This window comes from Acomys minous (genome assembly GCF_964271855.1).
Source record: "Acomys minous genome assembly, chromosome: 12".
In the NCBI taxonomy this organism is placed as follows: domain Eukaryota; kingdom Metazoa; phylum Chordata; class Mammalia; order Rodentia; family Muridae; genus Acomys; species Acomys minous.
The window spans coordinates 18,667,120-18,692,107 of NC_140493.1; the positions used below are offsets into that span (position 1 = coordinate 18,667,120).

At 49.1% G+C, this 24,988-nt stretch overlaps 1 protein-coding gene across 2 annotated transcripts in view; it reads left to right on the forward strand.

Annotated features, from left to right (window-relative positions):
• The window catches only part of EFCAB6 (EF-hand calcium binding domain 6), a 178,179-nt gene that overhangs the window by 59,191 nt on the left and 94,000 nt on the right, over positions 1–24,988 (forward strand). For both annotated transcript variants that reach the window (XM_084749763.1, XM_084749764.1), the window contains exons 7-9: positions 11,348–11,484; positions 16,594–16,706; positions 21,275–21,399. In XM_084749763.1, coding sequence (XP_084605889.1) covers positions 11,348–11,484; positions 16,594–16,706; positions 21,275–21,399 — 375 coding nt within the window. The remainder of the gene's footprint in view (positions 1–11,347; positions 11,485–16,593; positions 16,707–21,274; positions 21,400–24,988) is intronic.

The following is a 24,988-nucleotide window of genomic DNA, read 5'->3' on the forward strand; positions in this document are numbered from 1 at the left end:
ATCTTGTCCATCCAAATCCCTGTGCTGGACACAGGGCTCCATCTTGCCTCTCCTGACCTTCACCCTCCACATCCAGCCGTCACAAGGTCCGTGGACTCAGTCCCCTGAGTGTGCCACAGCTTCTTTCTTCACTGTGGTTTGTCTGAGCCTCATGGGTTCATGGAGACACTGGCAAAATGTAGCTCAGGAGCTGCTGCAGCGACCCAGGCATTGCTGCAGAGACCCAACACCACTGCAGAGACCCAACATCACTGCAGAGACCCAGGCATTGCTGCAGAGACCCAACATCACTGCAGAGACCCAACATCACTGCAGAGACCCAGGCATTGCTGCAGAGACCCAACACCACTGCAGAGACCCAACATCACTGCAGAGACCCAGGCATTGCTGCAGAGACCCAACATTGCTGTAGAGACCCAACACCACTGCAGAGACCCAGGCATTGCTACAGAGACCCAACATCACTGCAGAGACCCAACATCACTGCAGAGACCCAACATCACTGCGGAGACCCAACATTGCTGCAGAGACCCAGGCATTGCTGCAGAGACCCAACATCACTGCAGGGACCCAACATCACTGCAGAGACCCAACATCACTGCAGAGACCTAACATCGCTGCAGAGACCCAACATCACTGCAGAGACCCAACATCACTGCAGAGACTCAACATCACTGCAGGGACCCAACATCACTGCAGGGACCCAACATCACTGCAGAGACCCAACATCACTGCAGAGACCCAACATCACTGCAGAGACCCAACATCGCTGCAGAGACCCAACATCGCTGCAGAGACCCAACATCACTGCAGAGACCCAACATCACTGCAGAGACCCAACATCACTGCAGAGACCCAACATCACTGCAGAGACCCAACATCACTGCAGAGACCCAGGCATTGCTGCAGAGACCCAATATCTCTGTAGAGACCCAACATTGCTGTAGAGACCCAACATTGCTGCAGAGACCCAACATCACTGCAGAGACCCAAGCATCATTACAAAGACCTAGGCATCATTGCAGAGATTGAGGCATTGCTGCAGAGACCCAAGCATCGCTATAGAGACCCAACATGGCTACAGAGATCCAGGCATCACTGCAAAGATCAGGCTTTACCAGGGAATCATTCTTGGTTTCTGTGTGCTTTGTAGAGGAACTGCCTGGGACATTCAGGGGGAGACGATAGGGCTTGACTTGTCTGCTTTAGACTGGATTCTGGCCTTCTCATACTCAGTAGGCTAGGACTGGCTCAGGTCTTGGCAGCACCCAGTGCTGGCCCCATCAGAAAACTTTTCCCAAGCAGCCCCGTTGGGTGTGCCTGCTTCTTAGCAGGACTTTCTCCAATGACATGCAGCCAAGAGTGGGTGCCAGTAGGGGTGGCAGCCACTCCTCCCTGAGGCGAAGCTGTGTCCTGAGTGAGCTGCGGTCTCTGCCTGGATAGGTAGATATAGATATAGATATAGATATAGATATAGATATAGATATAGATAGATATATAGATAGATAGAGATAATACCTTGAATATAGGCTGGGTAAGAAACAAGAGCCTGGCATGAAGGCGCATGCCTCTAATCCCAGGGCTCAGGAGGCAGAGGCAGGGGGATTGCTGTGAGTTCAAGATCAGCTTTATATTGCAACTGCCAAGTTCGCCAAGGGTTGCATAATGAGACTATATTTTAAGAACAACAGCAACAGCAACAGAAATAGCAACCTTTTAAAAGAAAGAGAAGGGTCTTCTGGTTCTTCTAAGTTCTAGTCTTGGGCCAACACCTTAACAATGAAAGTGAAGCACAGGCTTTGTGCGTGGCTATAGAGTGCACAGCCCCCAGCCTCCCTCTCTACTTTCTGTGGGGACACCCGGAACCAGGTTTTTGTTCCACCACAGGAGCTCCAACTTCTGGGTTTCTTTCATTTGCATTTCTCTTTTTGTCTGCCCTCTTTCCTTCATTTCCATGGATCTCTTTTGGATGTCTTTTTTATGTAAGCCTGTTCAGTTTTGGTAGAGTCAGGGCATGCATATGCTCAATAAATAAACGCTGCGTGTCGGGCTCACGGGGTGAGTGCCAGAGTGAGGAGAGCCCGGGGAGGACTCAGGCAGACAGGCGGGGAGAGATGAGGGCTTTGTTAGAGGTGAGCGATGCCTGGCCGTCACTCCCCCACCCGTCTCCGAGTTGAGAGTCTGTGTTTATGAGGCTCTGACTGCAGTCTAATTTTTTCCTATCTGGTTTGGCTCCTCTCTACCAGCTGGTAAATAGGAAATGTTCACGGTAGGAAGCCAATACTCCTCAGAGTGTAAACAGATGGAATCGATATAAAGTGACAAGTCAGACTGCGTTGCTGAGAACGTGGAGCCAAAACTCAGAACATAACCGTCAAGCGCCTACCCCGTTCCAGTTCATTTAGCCCTGAGCAGAGTGCTTCATATCTGCACAGCTGTGTTGTTCTTTTTCCCCCCTTCCTTTCTTCTGCGTTGATAATGACAGTTTCAAAGAAAAACTTTAATTAAAGATTTTATACAAAATAGCCAAAAGTAGAATAATAAGGAAAATGAGCATTGATGTGTTTATTGTAAGAGGAATCCTTTTCTTGCAATCTCGTCTCAAAACGTTCACTTGTTCAATTTGAAAGGAGTTTGGTGGTGGCGGCGACAGAAAGGTGGCAGACGGACAGCAGTGGCGGCTGAGCACTCTCTTGCACACTACATGGAGCCAAGATAGGGGCAGTAGCAGCTCCCTGCCCTGGGGCTCAGTCTACAGGCTGCCCCCTCCCCCCGTGTGCCTGTGAGTGTGAGTGTGTGTGTGAGTGTGTATGTGAGAGAGAGTGTGTGTGCGTGCCTTTGTACGCAGCTCTTGACCCCTTTCCATCAGAGCTAGGCAGAGGGGCTTGCTGGCCAGTAGGTCAAAGAGCTGGGAAGCCTGCAGGTGTGTGAGGATTGAGCTAGTCTGCAGTTTTGTTCCAGCAACTGCCTCCCCAGAACCAGGCCAGTAGAGTGAGTCTAGGCTCCAGAGAGAGAGAGTTTCTGTTCTCGTCCCCTTAAAGTCTGGATGCTTACAGCCAGGTTTGATGGCATGTGCTTGCAACCCAGTTCTGGAGAGGCAGAGACAGGTGAATCCTTCAGGCTCATTGGCCGGCCCCACCCAGGCCAGTGAGAGACCCTCAAAACCCAAGGCAAATGGCTTCTGAGGAGTGACACCTGAGGCCTTGTCCTCTGGCCTCTATGCGCGCGCGCGCGCACACACACACACACACACACACACACACACACACACACACACACACAAAGTCTGGGTGGCCGTATTTATTTGGGCTTGCGGCTTTTCTTCCCAGAGCTCATACTGTGTACAAAGCATTTGGAACAAAGCCCCGCAGAGTAATAACGAGTAATAACGCATCCACTGCAGGCAGTTTATGGAGCTGTCTGAGCTCAGTGGGGGACAAATAGGAAGCAGTTGGATTTTCCTCCTCACGCTGCTCTGCAGGCCCACACAGATCTCCCCTTTTTGTCACTGAAGGATGCCTTTGGCACGACCCCTGGTTTTCTGATCACGTGGAGATATAACCCAGGCCAGTGCAAGCCCGAGGGTTAGAGGTCTCTGTCACATAGCGGTTTAGGATGCTCTCCTGGGCTGGGGTTCTGCCTGCCTTGTCTCTCACATGTGTTCCTCCTGTCCTCCAGTCATGGAGTCTGTGGTCTTTGATGGAGGGGGGTGAGGGGGTGAGGGGGTGGGAGGATTTGAGAGTGTATCATGAGCACATTTCCTACTTCCGTATTCAGTGGCTTCTCTGGGCAGTGAGGTCTGAGGACTGGGCTTGGGGAGCCTCAAAACTGTGTTGGGAGCCTAACCCCATCCTCTCTGATATCTTCATCTCCCACACCTGGTGGTCAGCCATATGTGCCCCCACTAATAGGTACCCCGCATCTTAACCAGCAGCCCCTGGGGAACAGCAGAGCACAGATTGCTACCTTTCCTGGTGTCTGCTTAACCCATGGTGACTTCAGGTGTCCTGTTCATGCTCATGCCTCCATTGGGGAGGCGGGTGCAATACTGGGCCCCTTTGCCAGACCTACCACCAGTCTGTCTATCAGGAGGGTGCTGAGCATAGTCCCACATCTAATGGAAATGAGATGCCTGTCTGCTGTGCTTGTGGGGATCAGCCCATCTGTACCAGATTCCCTTAGATCCCCCAGATTATTCCTGATGCATCCCATTATCCATCCACTCACACATCCATCATCCATCCAGTCAGCCGGCCAACCAGCCATTTATCCACCAGTGCATCCACTTGCCTGCATCCCATTGTTGCATCCCATTATCCATCCTCCACTCATCACCCATCCATCTAGTCAGCCAGCCATCATGGATTAGTCTACCCACCCAGCCACCCATGGTCCACCCATCAGCTAACCAGTATCCATTATCTACTCACAAATCCATATGTTTACCTCCTAAGCAATACACACACACACACACACACACACACACACACACACACACACACACACAGTCAGCCATTATCCATCAGCCCACCTACCAGTCCATCTATCCGTCTCCCACCAATCCATCATCTGCCCAACAGTTGCTAACAGCCATTGCCTATTAATCTATCCACAGTCTATTAATCTAGCCATCTACTCACCTATATACCTATATATCCATCCATATATACATAATACATACATATAGTCAGATATGACCCATCAGCCCATCCACCAATTCATCTATCCATCAATATACATGTGTATTTATCCACCATCCATCCACCCACCCGACTGGCAATTATCCTTCAATCAAGCTGCCTAGCCCCCTATTTGCCCACGTCTCCCTGATCACCCACCTGTAAGTCATCTGCTTAGCCAGCCACCCAGTCATTACCCGCCAGGGCATCCACCTACCCCCCACTTACCTACATACCCCAGCCATCACCCATCCATCATCCATCTCACCGGCCAACCCCCCATATCCATCCACCTATCCATCTGTCTTATAACCACCGCCACCCACCCCATCCCCTGCCCACCCCGCTCAAGGCACAGCTGCCTTGGGCTCCCGTAACCGCCCACCTTGAACCCGAATGAGCACTCGCCTCCCTGTGTTGTTTTTGTGAGACCTTTCGTTGTGGCAAGAGACAAGGAACTAGCACACCTCCCATCTCTTCAGCCACTACCATTCATCCACTCAAACCTTCTTCCTCCTCTAGCCTTCTGCTCTGTCAGGATGGGGTGTGGGCTTGAGCGATGTGTTCTTACCGGCTCAGCCATTGTGAGAGCACGCTACTTGGTCACTTAAGCAGTCTGCCTCAGCCTTTCACCCCAAGTCAGCAGTTTCCAGCATGGCTCCATTTACTGACTTGACCCTCTTAAAAGTCATCTAAGTGCTTTATAGGATAGGTTACTTCAAATTCTGTTCCTTTGTTAAAAAAAGAAAATAGCGGTTATTTCCTCACCTTCATTTCTGTGGGAAACAGGGCTTTAACAGTTGGGTGAAGGGGTCTTGGTTTATGATGCCACACTTGAGAACGATGAGCTGTCTCTCCTGGTGGGAGAGCTCGGGCACTTCCTTGTGCTCTTTTTCTTGTTCTGAGGACACTGAGAGAGTCAGATGCTGCCTGGCTCTCCAGGCTTCACAAGGGGTGCCCTGCAGGGTTAGGTAGGATGTGAGAGAGGCTGGGTTTTATAAAGAGAGGAGATTGTGTTTGGTCAAAGAGGAGTGTGGGGAAGTGTGAGGAGTAGTCAGGAGTTCTGAGACGGGCTGGGTGGGGCAGCAAAAGCTCAAGGCCTGTTGATCACATGCCACCTCACCCAGGCCTCAGTGAGCTGAGGTGGGGGGCGGGGAGCACTTAGCAGCAGCGTCTTAGCAAACTCTCTCAGGCATAGTCCTGTCTTCCACACTCTTAATTTCAAGTTATAACTATCGATGTTTGGGTCTTTCTTTGTAGCCCTGAAGTCCTGGTCCTCCTGGCTGTACCTCCTAAGTGCTTCAATTGCAAGTGTGAGCCCCCACAAGTGACAAAAATACTACTGCGTTGTTGTTGTTGTTGTTGTTGTTGTTGTTGTTGTTGTTGTTTTAGGTAGTATTTACCTCAGGCTGGTCTCCGACTTGTGGCATTCCACCTGCCCCAGCCACTGGAGTCCCGCCACACGCCCACACTTGCCTTTCAGCTGGCTGCTTTAATCCCTTGTACTCTCTCACCATACTTGTATCTTTCTGGAAACATCTTCACTATTCAACTGCCTGCAAGGGAGGTGTGGCTAGGAGAGCAGAATGCCCAGTGGTTTTATTCTCTAAAAGGCCAGGGAAGGTGGAGTATATCTGGCTTTTTGTGTCCCCAGCTTGCTGCCTGAGTCCTTGTTAGGGTGGGGGGTAGGGGTGGGGGTGGGGGGAGGGAGCAGCCCCAGCAGTATGTAAATGAGTGGGTGTGACTGAATCTTTTAAATTTATTGTGGACTCTGAAAATTGAAATTCACATTATTGTACATGACATGCAATAAGATTCTTCTTCTGATTTCCCCGCAACTATTTAAAACTGCTAAAGCCTATTTAAGCTTGCAGGTATGTAAAATTTCATGGCAGGCCAATAAACCTGCATAAAAATTAGATTTCCATTAGGGAGGGAGGCCAGCACAGAGGTAAACCTGAGGATGGCTGACCTGCAGGGGCCAGACATGAGGTCCGTACCCCCTTTCTGAGACACACGCTGGTTTTGAACAGGGCAGCTAGGAGTAGCAGCACCCCCTTTCGCAGATTTTACCCACTCCTCCCCAAAGTGATGCCAGGGGCTTGGGAAGGACTGGAGAACAGAGTTGGGTAGGAAGTGGGCACGGCCCTTCACCCTCCAAGGCTGGCTTATCCTGTTCTGGCCAGAGTGGCCTAAGATATCCAGGTCAACATCAGGGAACAGTGACAAAGTGGAAGGGTGATTAGAAAAGCTAATGAGAAAGTACCAGACTGCCCTTGTTAGTTATTTTAATATAAAAATAAATTTATTTTTGTAAACTTGATTTCCAATTAAAAGAACTTTTTAAAAAAATCCCTTGTTAGTTTTTATTGTCAGTGGTCACAGCCTAGAGCCACTTACGAAGAGGGAACCTCAAGGGAAGAACTGTAGGAATCAGACAGGCCTGTGGCTATGTCTGTGAGAGGTGGTCTTAGTTGACAATTGACACGGATGACCCAGCCTTCTGGGGGCAGCGCTATTCCCTAGGCAGCTGAGCATGAGCCAGAGAACAAGCCAAGAAGCTGCCTTCCTCTGTGGTTCCTGCTTCAATTCCTGCCCTGACTTGGGACCTGGAAGAGGGCACCCGATCTCATTAGAGATGGGTGTGAGCCACCATGTGGTTGCTGGGAATTGAAGTCAAGACCCTTGGAAGAGCAGCCGGTGCTTTTAACCTCTGAGACATCTCTCCAGCCCCAGAAATAGAAATGGAAATAAGCCTTTTGCTCCTTAAGTAGCATTTGTTCAGAATGTTTCCCCACAGGAACAGAGAAGCAAACGTTGCCACATTTGGTCAGAAGAGGGCAAGGGGAGGGCTTTCTGGGCAACAGTTACATCGTGTTCAGCTCAGGCCGTTCTGAGCCCCAGAGGCATCACAATAAACTGGAGCAGGGCAACGTTCCACAGAGAAGTAAGCCTGGGGCACAGGTGTCAGTGGATAAAGAGAGAAACAAAGGGAGTGGTCAAAACAGGCTGAAGGTGTGGCTTCCCTTTGAGCAGGTGCTGTATGACCCAGGCAGGAGTTGAGGGCAGGGAGGGAGCTGGCCAGCAGAACAGACCAGAACTGCAGAAGCGTGTAGTGGATTGCTAGCGTGAGCAGGGGTCAGGGTGGGCTCACAGCTGGGAGCTGAGGAAGGAAAAGAGAGGCTGGGATCATCCAGGATCTTGCAGTCTTCCAGCACGGAGGAGCTCCTAGTGTGTGGGAATTCCAAGTCACTCACGCTGCCAGGGGACGGGTGATGGTGGGTCAAGGAAGGGCGAACAGAGCTTGGTCATTGTCGCTCGCCCTTGGCCATTTACTTTCTTGTCCTTTCGTCTTCTCCCCTACCTCATACCGACCCGTCCTGTTCACCAGGGCCCTCGCTCTGCTGCCTTCGCTAAGTCTCGCCATCTGCAGCTCCCTTCTGTGGCTGCTGCCAAACTTGCGTCTGACAAGTGATAAGTAACTTGGAGAAGTACCTCTGGTGGGCGCGAGCTCTGTGCCAGGTTTGTGGCTCTCCACGCAGGGGACCCATATGGGTTGCCATGGGGCTGTGAAGCAGAGTGCGTCACTCCTGTCCTCCTCCGCGTTCACAGAAGAAGTGGACAGCGATTTAGCAGCAGAGAGGGCACTGCAGCTTTTCTTGACCCTAGGAACAATGGCTGTGGATATCTGAGGCGTCATTGTTAGGCGCAGGGATGTGGCAGCTAGTCTGTGCTTTCCGGTACTGGTCTGGGATATAGTCAGCATTCCCTGTGTCCTCTAGCTGTTAGGAAACAGTGGGCTATGGTGAATTCAGTATGTGGTGTTGCACCTGTCGGCCAGTGATCCTGTGATGATTGATGTCATATTGACACCAAGCACAGGTCATGGTTACACTTTTAAGCTGGCTCAGAGCCATCAGAGCCCCGGTCAGTCAGAGGAGGCCATTGCGGCTAGGCCACAAGGCTTCTCTAGTGTATGGCTTCCCGCCACCCCCCCCCCCGCCACCCCCCACTTCCCCATGCAGGCAAGCAGGATCCAGTCACTCATTCCTGCAAATATTTCCTGAGTATGACCATTTCACCCAGTGATACCCTAGACCCCAAGACTAGCGGGAGAAAGCTCTGTGCTGCTAATGTGTTCTGGGGGACTGAAGGGACAGCAAGGGTCCTGTGACTTTCTGAGGAGTCTTCTACAAGTGCAGGGAAGTGTAAGGGTCTATCCAGATGGGCTGGATTTGAGTGAGTATGGAGAAAAGGCAGTGGGTCTGCATCCGTCGGGTGGGAGGGTGCAGGCAGAGCACCTCTGGTTTGGGAAATCTCAGGGACCACTGGCATGTGACAGACTGACAGACAGTTTGGTGTTCTTATCTGAGCTCAGCTGTGCCCTCCCATAAAGCAAACAGTCAGCTTGGCAAGGCGGGGCAGGACTTCGACACTGGAGAAGTGTGAAGAAGATAGAATTAGGCCTGGGGGAAGTGACTCAATGGGGACACTTGGCTAGCGTATGCAAGGTCCTGGGTTCCATCCCCAGCACCGCCAACAAAACGTTTAAAGTTGAAATAGGTGTGTGAGTGTTTTGGACGTGTGTGCATATGTATGTGTGTGTATGCATATGTGTCCCTGTGTGTGTGTGTGTCTGTGTGTGTGTGTGTGTGTGTGTGTGTGTGTGCATGTACACCACAGTAGTAGTGAAGGATCAGAATGTGGAGAGAGCACATTTCTCTCCAGGCACATCAGGTCTTCTGTGAGAGTCTGGAAAGGGGGCTGAAGAGATAGCTAAGCCATTAAGAGTATGCACTGCTCTTGCCCAGGTCTAAGCTCTCATTCCCAGAAACCATATTGGGCGCCCACAACTACCAGTACCAGATTTAGGGGATCTGATACCTCTTGTGTCTGTGGGCCCCTACACACACACACACACACACACACACACACACACACACACACACACACGTACACAATTTAGAAGAGGCCATGGGTTAGATTCACTCAGGGTTGAGGAGTTAGGGAGAAGGAGGTGTTAATGAGGAAGAATAAGTAAGACGGGTACAGAGCAGAGGGCAGAGCTACAAACAGGGGGCCCAGTGGGGTGGAAGCTGGCAGGCTTTGGTCACTGGAGGGGGTGAGCTAGAAAGCAGAGGGGACAAGCACGCCCCTTGACCTTGCAGGGTTAGTGGTCATTGGTACTAGCAGCATGGAGCTTGAGTAGGAACCCTGGCCTCTGGAAGTAAGCTCAGGCGTCAGAAGGACTGTCTGCGGGGACACAGGGACTCAGTGTGGCTCTGGTGACTGTGGTAGGAGGGGTGGGGCAGTAGGAGGAGAGACAAGTGGCTCGGGTGAGGCAGAAGCAAAGGCTGGAAGTCACTCCAGGAGACCACTTATCAACCCCCCCCCACCTCCCCAGCTCCTGACTCAGCAGGCCAAAGACTGAAGGTGGCTGCCCTGGAGAGTCCACAAGTCTTACAGATAGGCAGCCTAGGAACATGTGGCGGAAGCAGTGGGGAAACGGGAGGCCATTTACTGTCTAGTGGTTCCCCTCACTCTCTGAGGCTCACTAAACTTCCTTAGGATCCAGGCTGGACACAGCTGGATCTGTTCTCTGACTATAGAATCAGATCCGTTAGGATCCAGGTTTCTCCTCCTCGTCTTCTTCTTCTTCTTCTTCTTCTTCTTCTTCTTCTTCTTCTTCTTCTTCTTCTTCTTCTTCTTCTTCTTCTCTCTCCCTCTCTCTCTCTCTCTCTGCAGTACCCTCTCTAGTCACTGCTGGCTCAGTGACACCTCCTACAGGAAGCCTCCTAGACCATACTTGTCATGTCCCTGCCCATCCCATATCTGGCTCTCACTCCCAGTTGCTGTTTTCTTCTGGTGGCACTGTGTTTGCAGGTCTAGCCTTCCTTCAGGGGAGTGTCGTGATAGGACAGGCTAGAGCTGCAAGGTGGCGCCTAGCCCTGTACTATCAAGTCAGGTCTCCTTGGAGCTCAGAGGCACTATCTGAAAATGAAGACACGGTAGAGTGAGCGCACTCGCTGGTGAGGCTCTGACTGCTCCGAAGATCCCCCCCCCCCCCCCCCCCCCGTACAAGTCTAACCAGCCCGAGACCCAGCTCTCTGCCCTTGCATCTTTTCCAAGGACCTCGCCAAACATCTCACACGGTGACTCTCATTTGCTGAATTCAGGGATCATTGCAAAACTTTTCCGTGGTATCTTTAAAAAAAAATTGAGAGGTTGAAATAGACCGTCAGATTTTCCAGCTTGCAGTAAAAATAGTTCGCATATGGCCATGAAAAGCAAAAATCACACAAGTCCAGCTATGCCAGGACTGGTTTTTCAGCATCAATTAGCAAAAAAGTTTTTTTTTCATACAGCCTTAAAAGGGGATGAATTGTGTATGAGACTTAGTGCTTTACATTAAAAAGAGATTTTTTTTTAACTTACTAAGACCATTTACTGAGACAATTGCCTTGCAAACTCTCAATATATGCAAAATGTTCTTTTTTTCCCCCAAAGATGTCATTGTGCAATGTGTACTGCAGAGAATCTTTGAAAACATTTTATTTTACAAGAAGTAGTAAAAAAAAAAAAAAAGCTTTCACATATTTTGTTACCACTTGAGTTTTTTTACCATCAGGCCTCTTGACTTTTTCCAAAATCCCTGTTTTATTATGCAGATCTTCCAGAACATGAAGACTATGAAGAGAGCCTTCCAGCTTGTTGATGTCAACAGCACGGGCACAGTGCAGCCTCAAGAGCTGAGACGGATTCTGGAGACACTGTGCCTCAAGATGAGGGAGGAGGAGTACGAAACGTGAGTGGAAGGCTGGAGAGGGTGTGGTCAGCCGGCATGGGACGACAATGGCGGAGTGCGGGGCCCTTCCCTCCCTCTGTACCCCTTCCCAGCCCATCCTCCTCCTTTTGGACATTGCCTCTCAACGTTCCCGAGGCTGTGAATTCTCAAAGATGGGGACCCAGTGCCTCTTATTTCTTGAGCAGGCCGAGGCGGGCACAGCCATCCGGCTTGCAGATCTGAACACAAGGGCGCTGACTACTCTGTCACCTCTGTCACGCACTCTTTCCTGCTCCTGTCCCCGTCCTGTATGTTTCCTGTTCATACTGAGTTTGACTCCAGGCCTGGAGCAAAGAGGAGGAGGGGCCAGGGTAGAGATTCACTGATCTGTTGGCACCCTTCATGGGATTAAGCATCCTTTTCCTTTGAGGATGTTGTTGCTGGGGGCAGTAGGTTGTGACAGAGGGTGGCCAGCACCTGCCCTTGCCTCATGTTGCACCAAGCATTCACAGGGGAGGGGGGGATGGACTTGGGGTCACGTAGAGGAGGCCAGATGCCTGGCCTCTGCGCTGCATGAGTTTTTGAGTGAGAAGCGCTGGAGGAGGGCCCCATGGCACTTTTTTTTAAAATGAGGTGCCTCACTGAGAGAACTCATCCTGCCCTTTCCCAACCTCTTCTCTAAACACAGCGGCTGCCCCAGGCCTTAGCTCTGAGTTTTGGGGTACCAGGTACCTTCAGTTCACTGGCCCAAAGCTACTCAGTGAAAGCCCTGAAATAAACAGTTCATGTACCCTGAATACCTGCTGCAACCCAGAGCACGCTGCCTTGTCCCCCCTGTTAAGTCATTCTTGTTCTGCTCTCGGTGTGCTTAAAAATTAATATGGAAAAACCTAATATATGATATCAACATCCACATGTGTGTACATATGTAGATAGATGGTTCAGTGTCATGTGATGGCAGGCACCCTCTGGTGGACCTTGGCTTGTGTCTCATGGCTCAGGAATGCCTAGACCCCTTAGGCCGCTTCCAAAACTCCGAGCCTATAATGGTTTTGCAGAGGCCAAGAGCATTGCCTTGCTCTGGAGTTCAAGGATGCTATTATGAGGGGTCACTGCGGCTTCTGACACACCTCCTAAAGGCAAGGTCAGAGCTGCAGGCAGCAGAGGGACTTTGGCCAGAGCAAGGAAGCACAGAGGGCGTGTGACTGTAGCTTGGATGGGGCTCACAACCAAAGACTTTAAAAGAATGGATCCTTCCCACTCTTGGACGCGTGTTCTTCTTTTTTCGTCTTTATAACCTACCTCAGAACATAAAAGGCATAATAGATGTTTTAATTTTTACATCCTTTCTGGCTGGGAAAGTGTCCAGAATAAAATCCAAACAAAACAAATTAAATAATTTTGTGCGTGCAATTACAGAGCGGAGGCAGCCCCCTTCTAAAACAGGCCGTCAGAAACAAAGCGGGCTTTTATTTGACAATAAACCTTGTGTTTGGCACTGCAGTCTCCAGCCTAGTAAATCTATAAAAAAAAAAGTTACTGTCTGTTTCCTCATCTCTTAAGTATTGAATAATAAAGAACGCTGCACGTTTTTATTCGAGATTTCTTTAAAGCCTCAGAAATGATGCTGTTTTACACTGTGGCCCGAACACTGTCCCGCAATAGAATTGGTTCCTGTAGGTGCACACAGAAGCTCAAAGGAGCTGGCTCCTGCCAGAGTTTTAGTGTCTAAGTCAACAGAGGCCCCAGAAGATGCTGTCACCTGTGGCTACTTTGGTGTTGATTTTGCCCTTTGCAGTTTGCAGAGTGCCCGGCACATTTTCAGTATTTTAGCTTAGCAGCCTCCTTCTATTTAGGATCTATTCTAGGTGCCTGACATGGTAAGAATGGGCCCCAGTCCTGAAACACCATGATGTTGCCAAGACTCCGCTTTCTCTTAAAGAAGTAGTTGTTGAGGGGGTTGGGAAAATAGCTCAGATTGCACCATGCTCATCCTGCAAGCATGAAGACCTGAGTTTGATCCCCAGTGGGGGTGTAGTGCCATGTGCTTGTAATCCCAGAGGTTTTGAGGCAGGAGCAGGTGGATCTCAGGGGTTCACATGGCAGCCAGTATAGACTTCTTGGTGAGTTACAGACTTATGGGAAACTCATTTCAACCAACAAAACAGAACAACAAAAACAGGTGTATTGTCCTCTGGTCTCCATGCACACATGTACTCCCCCCACATTCACAAGCATGCTTGTGCAAACACACACACACATATGCATGCTCACACATGTGCACACACATATATTCATGAATACACGTGGGAAACGGGATAGGCCCTGAGAAGCCCACCACACCACACAGCATGGGGATGAAGACGTGATGTAATTTATGTGGCATGCCTGTGCTATGCTTGTACGTGGCAGGTGCTCATCTCACTGGACAGTGTCACAAGTGTGATAATCCGGGATACTGTTACAACTTCTACGCAGTTGCACTTTGCCTGCAGAATACCTTTCAGCATGTGCAGGACCCACAGCCAGAGATGATCTCACCACCAAGTTCAGCAGCTCCGTCCTGCAACCCAGATACTGATTTTCCCTTCCAGGGCACTCCATCCCACTCCTATCTCTCTCCAGGCCGCAGTGTTTGAATCTATGTAAACAAGCAAACCACGGACGGCCAGCCTGCACCAGGATTGCCTGGGAGGTGTTTTTGCCAGGTGGCGATGCTGGAAAGGTTCAAGGTCTCACTGGGGTCCTCCATTCTCCCTAAATTTAGCTTCCTGTGAACCCCACTTGCCTGCTGCTTTCTTCAGTCTGTGCACCCACCCCAGCCTTGCCAGCCAGAGTTTGCATGCCTGGGCTAGTGACTTAAGAACAGTAAGGGTGTGTGTGTGTGTGTGTGTGTGTGTGTGTGTGTATGCCTGCACGGATGTGCACATGCACGAGGAAGTTAGAGGTCAGCCATGTTCGTTCCTCAGGAACTAACTTCCATGCTCTTTGAAGCAGAACTTCAAGCAGGACCTGAGGCTCGCTGGCACGGGTAGCCTGGCTGGCCATTGAGCCCCAAGGACTCAGCTGTCTCCACCTCCCCGTCTCTGCCATTACAATACATACCACCACACCCAGCCTTCTATTTTTTAATTTAAACATGGCCTCTGGGGGATCAAACCTATGTCCTCATTTCACACAGCAAACGTTTTACAGACTGTGCCGTCTCCCCAGCCCCCGTGAAGGCCTTTTGAGAGCCTGCCTTTCTGTTCAGTGCCAGGTGTCGTCTCTAAAGTCTTTTCTCCAGGGCACACTACCATGGTTTCCATCTGTCCTCTGTGCGCATGCAGCAGGTTTCTGAGCGTAGGATTCTAGGGCCTTAGACCAAGCCAGAGCTCTCCCGTGACAGACCCTGGCAGCTGGGATGCTGCGGTTACGTGGAGGTCTGTAGTGCCATCACCAAGCTCCCCGGCCTTGCTAGTGGCAGCGTGCTGGCCAGCAGCCTCGAAGGACTTAGAAAGACACTGACAGGTGCTGCCTCCCAGGTCTCAAGCTCAGGGCTGAGAGGAAAACAAGGGCTGTTTAGGGAGTTTTTGAGTTAACATCTGACAGCTGTAATCTCTCTGGGTAAGTTTTCCTATTAGGACAAACAGGAAGCTCCATCAAAGTGAGAAGAGGGGTACAAGTGGGAACCGAATACATGGTGCTCCCCGTTCAATCTGGAAGCCGGAAAACTAACAAATACTTTAAGTATTAATTACTAAATTTTGAGAAAGCATGAAATTAGATAATTATAGAAACCAACACATATGGGGAGAATATAACCAAACATTTAAAAACTGTGAATTTTTTAGAAATGTAGTAACCCAGAAATCATCTAGAAAAGTGTTTATCACACACAGATATGAATAATAGGAAACACATTTAAAAAACCAAAGCGTTCCACTTATCTCAGTGTATTTTAGACAGAGAGAGAGAGGTGTGTGTGTGTGCTGTTTTAAAATTTCTTGTTCTGAACTCGGCGTGGTGGACCCAAGCCTATAACTCCAGCACTTGGAGGCCAAGGGGAGGACCTAGAAATTTCAAGGGTAGCCTGGGCTGCAAATAGCAAGACCCTGTCTCAAAATAAACAGAAAAAAAAGTTGTTTTATTATCTGTAAATGCCATAAATGCTTCAAGAACAGCTGAACCCTCTTGGCCATTTGCCGTTTGGAGATGGCGTCTCTGTGGGCCAAGGTGTTTCGTCTCCTGAGGCGATGGGCTCTTATCAGTTGTAAGAATCACTTGCTTGTCAACCCCACTCTTCCCACACTGGGGTCCCTGGTTGCGGAAGCGTGACTCTCACCGGCTCACTGCGCAGATGCCGGTTTCTGTACCTCTCACAGGAAAGTAGCATTGCTTCCGCTGTCTGGCAAGGAGGTGTCCTCCTGGGTCCTGGGACTCAGTGTCCTCCTCCCTCTTCAAACCAAGGAAGGAAACAAAACCCATGGGAAGCGTGTCTGGGACATTCCCAAGAAGGGGCCTGCTTGTTCCATCCCATTCTCTCTGTGTGCCCTTCTGTGAGCTGACTAAATATTCTCCCTCCCGTGTCTGCATCTTTGGTTTGTATGCGTATATGTGCACGTGTGCATTTGGAGACCAAAGGCCAGCCTTGGGTATTGCCCTCAGGAGTTGCCCACTTTTTATTTACTTTTGTGTGTGTGTGTGTGTGTGTGTGAGAGAGAGAGAGAGAGAGAGAGAGAGAGAGAGAGAGAGAGAGAGAGAGAGAGAGAGAGAGGGGGACGGGGCCTCTCACATCAGGAAGTCCCCAAGGAGGATAAACTGTAAACTGGCTGGCCAGAGGAGTCTGCCTGCTTCCTTCTCCCCATCATGGGGATTCCAGACACAATGTCCACGCTGCTCTGGTCCATGAAGTTCTATGGATGGCGCTCTGGTCCTTGGGTTGGCACAGCAAGCGCTTTACCGACTGAGCCATCTCCCCAGCCTCAGCTCTCTGCCTTTAAGAATCCCAACAGCAGTGTCTCCCATAGTCTTCTTAGGAAGACCTTAACATCCATGCCGGCCCAGTCTAAAGCAGACCTTGATGTAAGCCATGCTTCTGTCCAGTCTGGTCTTGGCTCTGCCCCACTCCAGTGAGCGTCTGTGTTTCAGGTTATTGAAGCAGTACAGCATCGACGGCACCACTAGGGTGGACTACAACACTTTCCTGAAGAATTTCAGCATTATGAACGACTCGAACTTTAAAAATCTACTGTCAAATTCAGGTAAGGACTTCCTATGCATGTTGCTAAGGATTTTAACATGTTTTTTTTTTTTTTCTTTCCTGCTGTGGGTCTCCCCGAAGGCAAAATATCCCAGTATGAAAAATGTATCCATAGCAGAGGTACCCATGATATCATTATTTACAAGAGTAATATGAGAGCTGAAGGAAAGAAAGGGAGGGGGCTGGAGTGGACAGTAGTTAAGGGCATATACTGCTCTTCCAAAGAAGCAGAATTTTGTGCCCAGAAATCATGTCTGGGGCCTCACATCCAATTTAACTCCAGCTCCAGGACACCCAACACCCTTCTCTGGCTTCTGTGGGCACCTGCACTCACATGGGCTCCTGCACACACACAAGGACCCCCCACTCTCCTCCCACCCCTCAGACACACCCCCACAAAGACACACCCCCACAAAGCCACACACCTAGCCGCACACGCAGACCCATACAGCAACATATATATTTGAGAACTAGGATCTCCACAAAATGCATATGGAGCCAGCACACAACTGGGACCTGGAATGTGTCCCCTCTTCCCCCCCCCCACTGCCCCGAACTCACAGACTGTCCTTACATGAGGTCCTCTGGGTGTCATTTGCCCTTCTTCCTGCTGCTTCTGAATGTCAAAGAGTTTAGATAATGAAGCCTTTCCCATAAAGGGGGAAGGAGCCAATGTAAGAGCAGAGGAGCTTGCATCTGTATTTAGATGCTGAAAGTGGTCCTCTGCATGTGGATGCACGTCCTCATGGAGAAAGCTTTCCCGCCTACCCACAGCCTTCGTCTCAGCCTCAGTAACATGGTGTCTGGAGCTGTCCAGCTGCTGGTGGTTCTGAACAGGGCTGTGGCCCATTTCTTTGAGGGGGAGAATGTTTGAGACACATAACTGGACACTCAGGTTAGTTGGACTTTCTCCTCAGTCCCCTAACTTGGGGTCACCCCCACCCACACTGGGTTATTTAACACTTTTCCTCATTGTCTGGTTTTTGTCTTAATGCTGCTCAGCAAACCTCCTCAGGGCCCATCTGAGGTGCACAGTGCTGCCTTCCCAGCAAGACAAAAACACCACTGTTCACAGGCTCCAGCTGGTTCTGCTAACCCAGATGGCTGGGAGCAGGTCCCAGGACCTTGCTCTTTGGACAAAGCCAGGCACTCTACTGGCTTTGTCACCTCTTTTTGTCCACCTTCTCATGCATTGGGTGGAATAAGGGATTGCAAGGGGGCTCTGGTAAAGATTAGCTCACGGGCTATTTTTCAAATAATTTACTGTCATTTGGGATCATCAGCAGGAGAGAAATTACAGAGACACTCAAGGAAGCGATGGCTCTATCTTAGCCGGACGTAATGACGGAGGGTGACATGTTTCTCTTTCAGAAGGCCACCGTGGCCTGTGTCTGAAACCCAAGGCCGTCTTACTCACCCCCTTAGTGAGGGTTGGCTTTTTTCCAGCTGCCTATAGAACTTTGTACCCCGAGTTTCAGCACGGTCTGTCCCTTGTGTCCTGGCTGTTACAGGCTTGGGAACTGCCACTGGAGGGAAAACCTCCTGAGAACCCCTCAGCCCCCTCTCTGGTGTGGCATCCTAACCTACCACTCACGGAAGACATTCTCAAGGGCCTAAGAAACGAAGCATGCTCAACACACCTGTTTGCGTCTGCTTCAGATGTTCACTTTTGTGATTTAGAATGACTATACATAATTCCTTTTCTAAGACACTTTTCACCTACTCTTTGACAGTTTTATGCAGATGCACAATTCATTCCCATCCTCTCCACCCCATCACCCTCTTTCATCTGCCCCCCCATTCCTCCTAGAACCCTTCTCCCCACTCGCACCTGTGTGTACATCTGTTTTAAATGTGTCGCTTATTACTATTTTTAAATAGCCCATTTAGTTTAGTCAGGGTGGTTAGCACGGGTCCCGCCTAATTCTTTGTACTCGGCACTGTCTCTGCTCTGAACTTCCACTGTGAATGGTGTCTGATGGGGTGGAATTTGCTAGAATATGCTCACTTGTTGATGAACCAAGCAGTTCACAAACTCAGTGTTGTTCTGAGTTCCAGCAGTTGTTGCCTTTGGTTTTTTCTGAATATAGGACAACAGTTTCTATTAATTTTGCCTACACCTGGCTGCCTTGCATGTCAAAAGCACCATCTATCTGGGCATGTGAAGCAGTCACATGGGACCGAGGGACAGTTTCTGCTTGCTGTTCTTGGGGGATCCTAGACCTCTTAATGTTTGGGCTTCTGGGTAGTTTTAGTGGAACACTTCCCTAGCATGGAAAGGACTTGGGTTCCATCCTCAGCCTTCTCAAATGAAAAAACAAATACTGAAGGAAAAATAATGGGAAACCGGAGAGAGAGGGTCTCAGGAGATGAGACCTCACAGGCAGGCCTTCCCAGGCAGGCCTCCAGCTTCACTGTCTACTTCAGCTCACAGGAGCCTGCATTCTGTTTAAATAGAGGATGTGTGGGCTGCCCTGGCTCTGTGGTGTGTGTGTGTGTGTGTGTGTGTGTGTGTGTGTGTGTGTGTGTGTGTGTGTGTGTATGTGTGTGTGTGTGTGTGTGTGTGTGTCCTAGAGAAGCAGTTAAAGTACCAGAGAGCCTGCTGGGAACCCAGGGCCACCTCTGCCAGGTCAGAGCATGGCCCAGGGTGTTCTGAGACCACATGAGACCCAGCTGGAAGACTGTCTTTGTGCCTCTCATGTAGCTCAGAGGGACCCGGGGAAGGGTCTTCCTTTTCCCTTCCCTCCCTTGGAGATGAGGAGTGGGATTCCAGATGCCTGGCAGCCTGTTAGCTGTCGCTAAAGTAAGCGTGCCTCATTTGGCTGCGGCTTATTTGCAGACATTTTAGGAAATAAATCTGGGGAGCCATTTGTGTCTCTGAGAGAGAAGATGGCTACACTTGAGACACACTTGATCCTCTTCTGCTGTGAGAAGCACACAGGCTGGTTGAATGAAGGCCAAATGCGTAAAACCAGAAAGCCCCATCCCCTGATCCTGGGCCTCGCATCCTTCCATCCTCAGCACTCTTCTCGGTCAGAGCCTCCCAGATATTTTTTTCTGGTGCATAAGTAGGTAGATGATAAATGGACAAAAACATACAAAATAAGTGAGAAATGAAAATTAAATTATGTTAATTTCCCTTATAATCATGAAAGAATATATTGTAAGAAAACTGTTGCATTTCTATCACAGACACATCTTTCTTGTTCCTTACAATTTATTTGGTTGTAAGGTGCCACATGAGTGCTGAGAGTTGAACCTGGTCCTCTGAAAAATCAACAAGTGCGTCTAATGACTGAGCCCTGGTCTTTGTTTTTGATGCTTGTGTGCTATTGCATGGCCTCAGCAACTTCCATTTGTGATGTTTCCCCTGTTAACCCCTCTGGGAAGGTTGCCACTGTTTTTCTCTGCACTGTAGAAAGCATCCTCATGTGCATGCCTTTGCTGCGTGGCTCACTGTTCCACAAACAGCAAGCAGCAGAATTGCTCAGAGTGTTCACACATGGATTGCTTTTGTGCCAAGTGAGAGATGCTTCCTGCCACTGTCCATTGCGTGTGTGTGTGTGTGTGTGTGTGTGTGTGTGTGTGTGTGTGTGTGTACATACATAACTCTCTGTGGGTATATGTGTGTGGTATACACTATGTGCATGTATATGTGCAGGAATACTCTCCTGCACATATCCTGAGCAATACCCAGGTTTCTACCTCTATTATCTCTGTCTTGGTTGCAGGAACACCCACTGAAGTGGGGCCACCACTTCAGCCCCCGATACCTGCCCATCATCCTGAAACCCCAGCAGTGGGTTACAGGTGTGTAGAGCCATGCCTGGCTTGGGATTTGAACTCAGGTCCTCATGTGTGAACTTTACCACTGAGCACCTCAGCCTCCTTGTTTTCGGTCTTGTTCTTCTTCTTAGCCCTCACCATGATAAATAGATTATCCTTGTCTGGTTTCAAGTAGATTTTTTGAATTTATCAGTGATTTTAAACACTTACTAATACCTCTACTATACTTTTCAGTTCTTTGTATGACCAGCCCCATCTCTAACCTCACTATTCATTTGGATAATTGCATTCATCTGCTCAGGCTGCCCATAAATTCAGAGCCCTCCTGCCTGCCCCAGCCTGCTGAGCACCGGGATCACAGATCCACGGCCGCACAGAAGCTTCCCTCTCCTGTGTGTGTGTAGCCGTTTTCTCTGCTCACATTCCTTCCACTGTTCTTCACTGAATGGTTTCTGGCTTTGATGTGTCCTTGACATGCCTCAGCGAAGCTCACACACGCCATACAGAATGGTCCTCGCTTCTGTCCACTGTGCAGACCGTTGCCATTCCATCATGCTTAGCCCACAGGTCAGGGCCTATCCTGGCGCACAGCAACACATAGAAGGCTACCTTTGTCTTTTTTTCCCCATTCATCAGTTTATTTCAGTGTAATGAATCCAACGGGCCACTCTTTTCTCCATTTGGTCATCTTAATTTTTTTCCCAAGCAGGTGTGATGACCAAAGGCAAATGGCATAGAAACGGCCTTTACAGTGAGTAAACCAAAGTGATCTTGTCTTAATAGAACCTGCAAGGGAGAATCAACAAGCCAAAAACACCAAGAGGGAGCAGCCGCTCAACGCCGTGCCTTTTGAAGACGTCTGGAAAAACTACTCCTTAGACGACCTGGAAAAGGCCTTTTGCCAAGAGGTGAGAGCCAAAGTGTGACCAGAGACGACCACAGAAACCATTTTTGTCTGGGTGTTAGTGTGAAACTTTGTTTTGCTCCCACCTGAACCCCTCAAACTGCCAGGACCCCTCCTGCAGATCCAGTGATTGTGCTCACAGTGGCCAGGTTAATTCTGAGTGTGCGTGGGGTGTGTCTGTGGAGCTGTGGAAGTGGAGATGTGTGTGGAGGGGTAAAAGTTGGTGGTGTGAATGTGAAAATATGTACGTATGGTGTGTAAATGTGGGGGTGATAGGCGTGGGGATGTAGGTATGGGTTATAAGCATGGGAGTGTGAAGTGTGAGGGTGCAGAGCTGTGAGGTAGGAATGTGGGGGTATGGGGTACGAATGTGGGGGTTACAGGTTTAGGGTATGCTGTAGATGTGGAGATGTGCGTTTAGGGTGTGAATGTGAGTGAGGGGTGGCATGGATGTGGGGTGTATGTTGTGGTATGAAGGTATGTGAGTGTGTGTGGGCTTGGGATGTGAGCATGGAGTATGTAGGTGTCAGATATGAATGTGGAAGGAATGCATGGGTGGGGTGTGTGTCTGTACACGTGTGTGTGCCTGTGCACAAGACCATGAATATGCATGCAGAGGCCAGAGGGGATACTGGCTGTCTTCCTCTCCTGCTCTCTGTTTTTTTTGAGGCATGTTTGTCACTGAACTGAAGCTCTCCTTTTTGGCTAGACTGGCTGACAGGTGAGAGCTCAGGATCTGCCTGTCCCTAGCTGCCAGCACTGTGGTTATAAACATATACAGCCATGCTCGGCTATAACACGGCCACTGAGGATTTGAACTTAGGTCCTCCTCCTCTTCTTCTTTTCTTCTTTGTGATCATCATCATCATCATCTTCTTGTTCTTCTCCTCTTCCTCCTCCTCCTTCTTGCTTTTTTTTTTCAAATCAGAGTTTCTCTTGTAGTCCAGGCTGTCCTGGACTCATTGAAATCCACCTGTCTCTGGCCTCCCAAATGTTGGGATTAAAGGCGTGTGCCACCTTTCCCAGCAAGGAACTCAGATCCTCTTACAGTCTTAGCAAGCACTTTTACCCATGGAGTCATCCCCACAGCTTGAGAAGTTAGTTTTAAGTGTATCCCCTGTGCTACTTGCAGGCTAAAACAAAAAAAGAATGGTACAACTTGGTTGGATGACATTACTTGACTAATTGAAGAGGCCTCTCTGCCCTTGGATGGGGTTGTAAACAAACAACAAAGGACAGTCAGAGTGAGTTAGGAAGGTGATTGCCTTTTTGTTTGTTTTATTTTGGTTTTTGTTTTCGAGGCAGGGTCTTTCCGTGTAACAGCCTTGGCACTGGGCCAAGCTATGCCGTGAGTTCAGCCTATTGTTCTGGTTTCATTTCTGCTGCTGTGAGAAAAACGCCCTGATGGGAAGCAATTTGGGGAGAAAGTTGGATTTCAGCTCGCAGCTTCAGTCCATCACTGTGGGGAAGTCAGGGCGGGACCTTCACGCAGACCATCAGGTCCACGTCGCCAGTCAAGAGCAGAGAGCAATGCAGGCAGGCATGATGCATGCATGCTCCTTGTGTCCCTTGTGTCCAGTTCATTCTCAGCACTCATCTCATACACAGTTCACGAACACCCCCCCCCACACACACACCTAGGGAATGGTGCTGCCCACAGTGGGCTGAGCCTTCCTGCCTGAATTAAGACTTTCTCCTGTAGACAGGCCAGCCTGATAGAGACAGTCTCTCATTACAGGTTGTGTCAAATTGACACTTAAACCTAACCATCACTCATGCAGTACAAGGTATTTCAGTGATGCACCACAGGGGAAGTGGTGGATCGTTAGTGGTGATATTATCATTGAGACTATTTGTTTGACAGGTGTTTTGGGAAAAAAAAGCTTGCAACCTATTAGCCCCTCACCAAAACCAGTTTCTACACGTAGCAACTACTATAAACCTAGAATGAACAATTGTGGGTAAAAGTGGGTTTTGTGGTACTGGGTATCAGACCATGCTGAACCAGACATCTACCACCAAGCTGAAGCCTCCACCTCAGTCAAAGGGAAAAATTGAAAGTTTGAAATCAAAGTATCTTTTGAGTATGAAATAAAACATAAAGACCACAAGGAAAAAGATGAAGTTTGATGGCATGAAAATGAAAAGTATTTTTATACGGTAAAACTTTGTATGAGTATGAGATCAGCATGGCAAAATATGACATAAATGATAGATAAATAATAACTATTTTTCAAAACATGATTTTTATGTGTGTGTGTGTGAGAGAGTACATGTGTGTTCACGTGCATACGCGTGAACGCGCACCTGTGTGGAGGTACCCAAGGAGGCCAGAAGAGGGCGCTAGATTCCTGGAACTGAAGTTATAGGTAACTGAGCTGCTCAGTGTGGGAACTGAACTCAGATCCTCTGCAAGAGCACATTCAGTCATCCAAACCTAACCACTGAGCCATTGTTTCCGCTTCAATAACTGTTTACAATATATACAGAACTTTGCGAGTTATTGATGTGGACTTTTTAGTAAAATGCAGTGAGGAAACACTGACAAAGCCATACTGGTGAAAGGGCCTGAGTAAGGAACATATCTACTGATAAATTGGCAAAGCTCATTTTTCCTTCTTGGTGAATGACCTTATGACCTTATTGTATTCATAAAAAAAGTGACCTATACAAAATACACAGCCCTCTGTGGCAGAGAGGTCTGAGTTCTGGGTCAACCTGGGCTACACAGAAAGGCCATGTCTCAAAAGAAAAGAAAAAAAGAAAAAAAAACACTCTCCTTTAAAAACATACTTTTAGCCAGGCCTGGTGACACATGCCTATAATCCCAGCACTTAGGCTAATCTTGATGTCATGTGACGTCAAGGCTTGCTTTATTCCTGGTAAAAATCAAAGACATTTAAATTAAAAGTGCATTTTTTTTTTGTTCCTTTGTTTTTGTTTTTTGGAGACAGGGTTTCTCCATGTAGACTTGGCTGTCCTAGACTCACTCTGCAGACCAGGCTGGCCCCGAACTCTCAGAGATCCATCTGCCTCTGCCTCCCTAAGTGCACTGGGATCACTAATTCAGTCCCCACATGACAGGCACTGGTTGTATGTCGATCTTCAGGTGAGAATGCCAAGGCAGGAGGGAGGGACACAATTTGCCTTGAAGTCCCAACACTTTGTTTCTGGGGTCCCGGCTGTCACCACCCGCTTCAGTTTTGTCAATCACACGTGACAGGAAGATGCCCCAGACCTATGTATGTCTGTTTCCCACACGACATATTAAGTCCCTGAAGGGACATTAACATGATGAGGGGGTTGAAGAGAACCAGGCAGAGCTGAAGAGGTGGTGATGTTTTTGAAGGGGCTGGCTCGCTGCCGTGGAACTTGGTGACAAGTGACAAGTGACTGACACTTGCTGTGTTTCTTCTGCCCAGCCCCCGCCCCACAGATTTTTGCTATGTGTGTTCTTGGAGTTGGTAATATTTATATTCTGTGCAGTTATGGTAATCCCTCAGATGTCTGGTCTTTGTTTTATACTCAGACATATTTGGTGGCCACAAGCGAAATGTGTGGTGTGTTGGGTCTTCTCTCCCTGTATTTTTGCT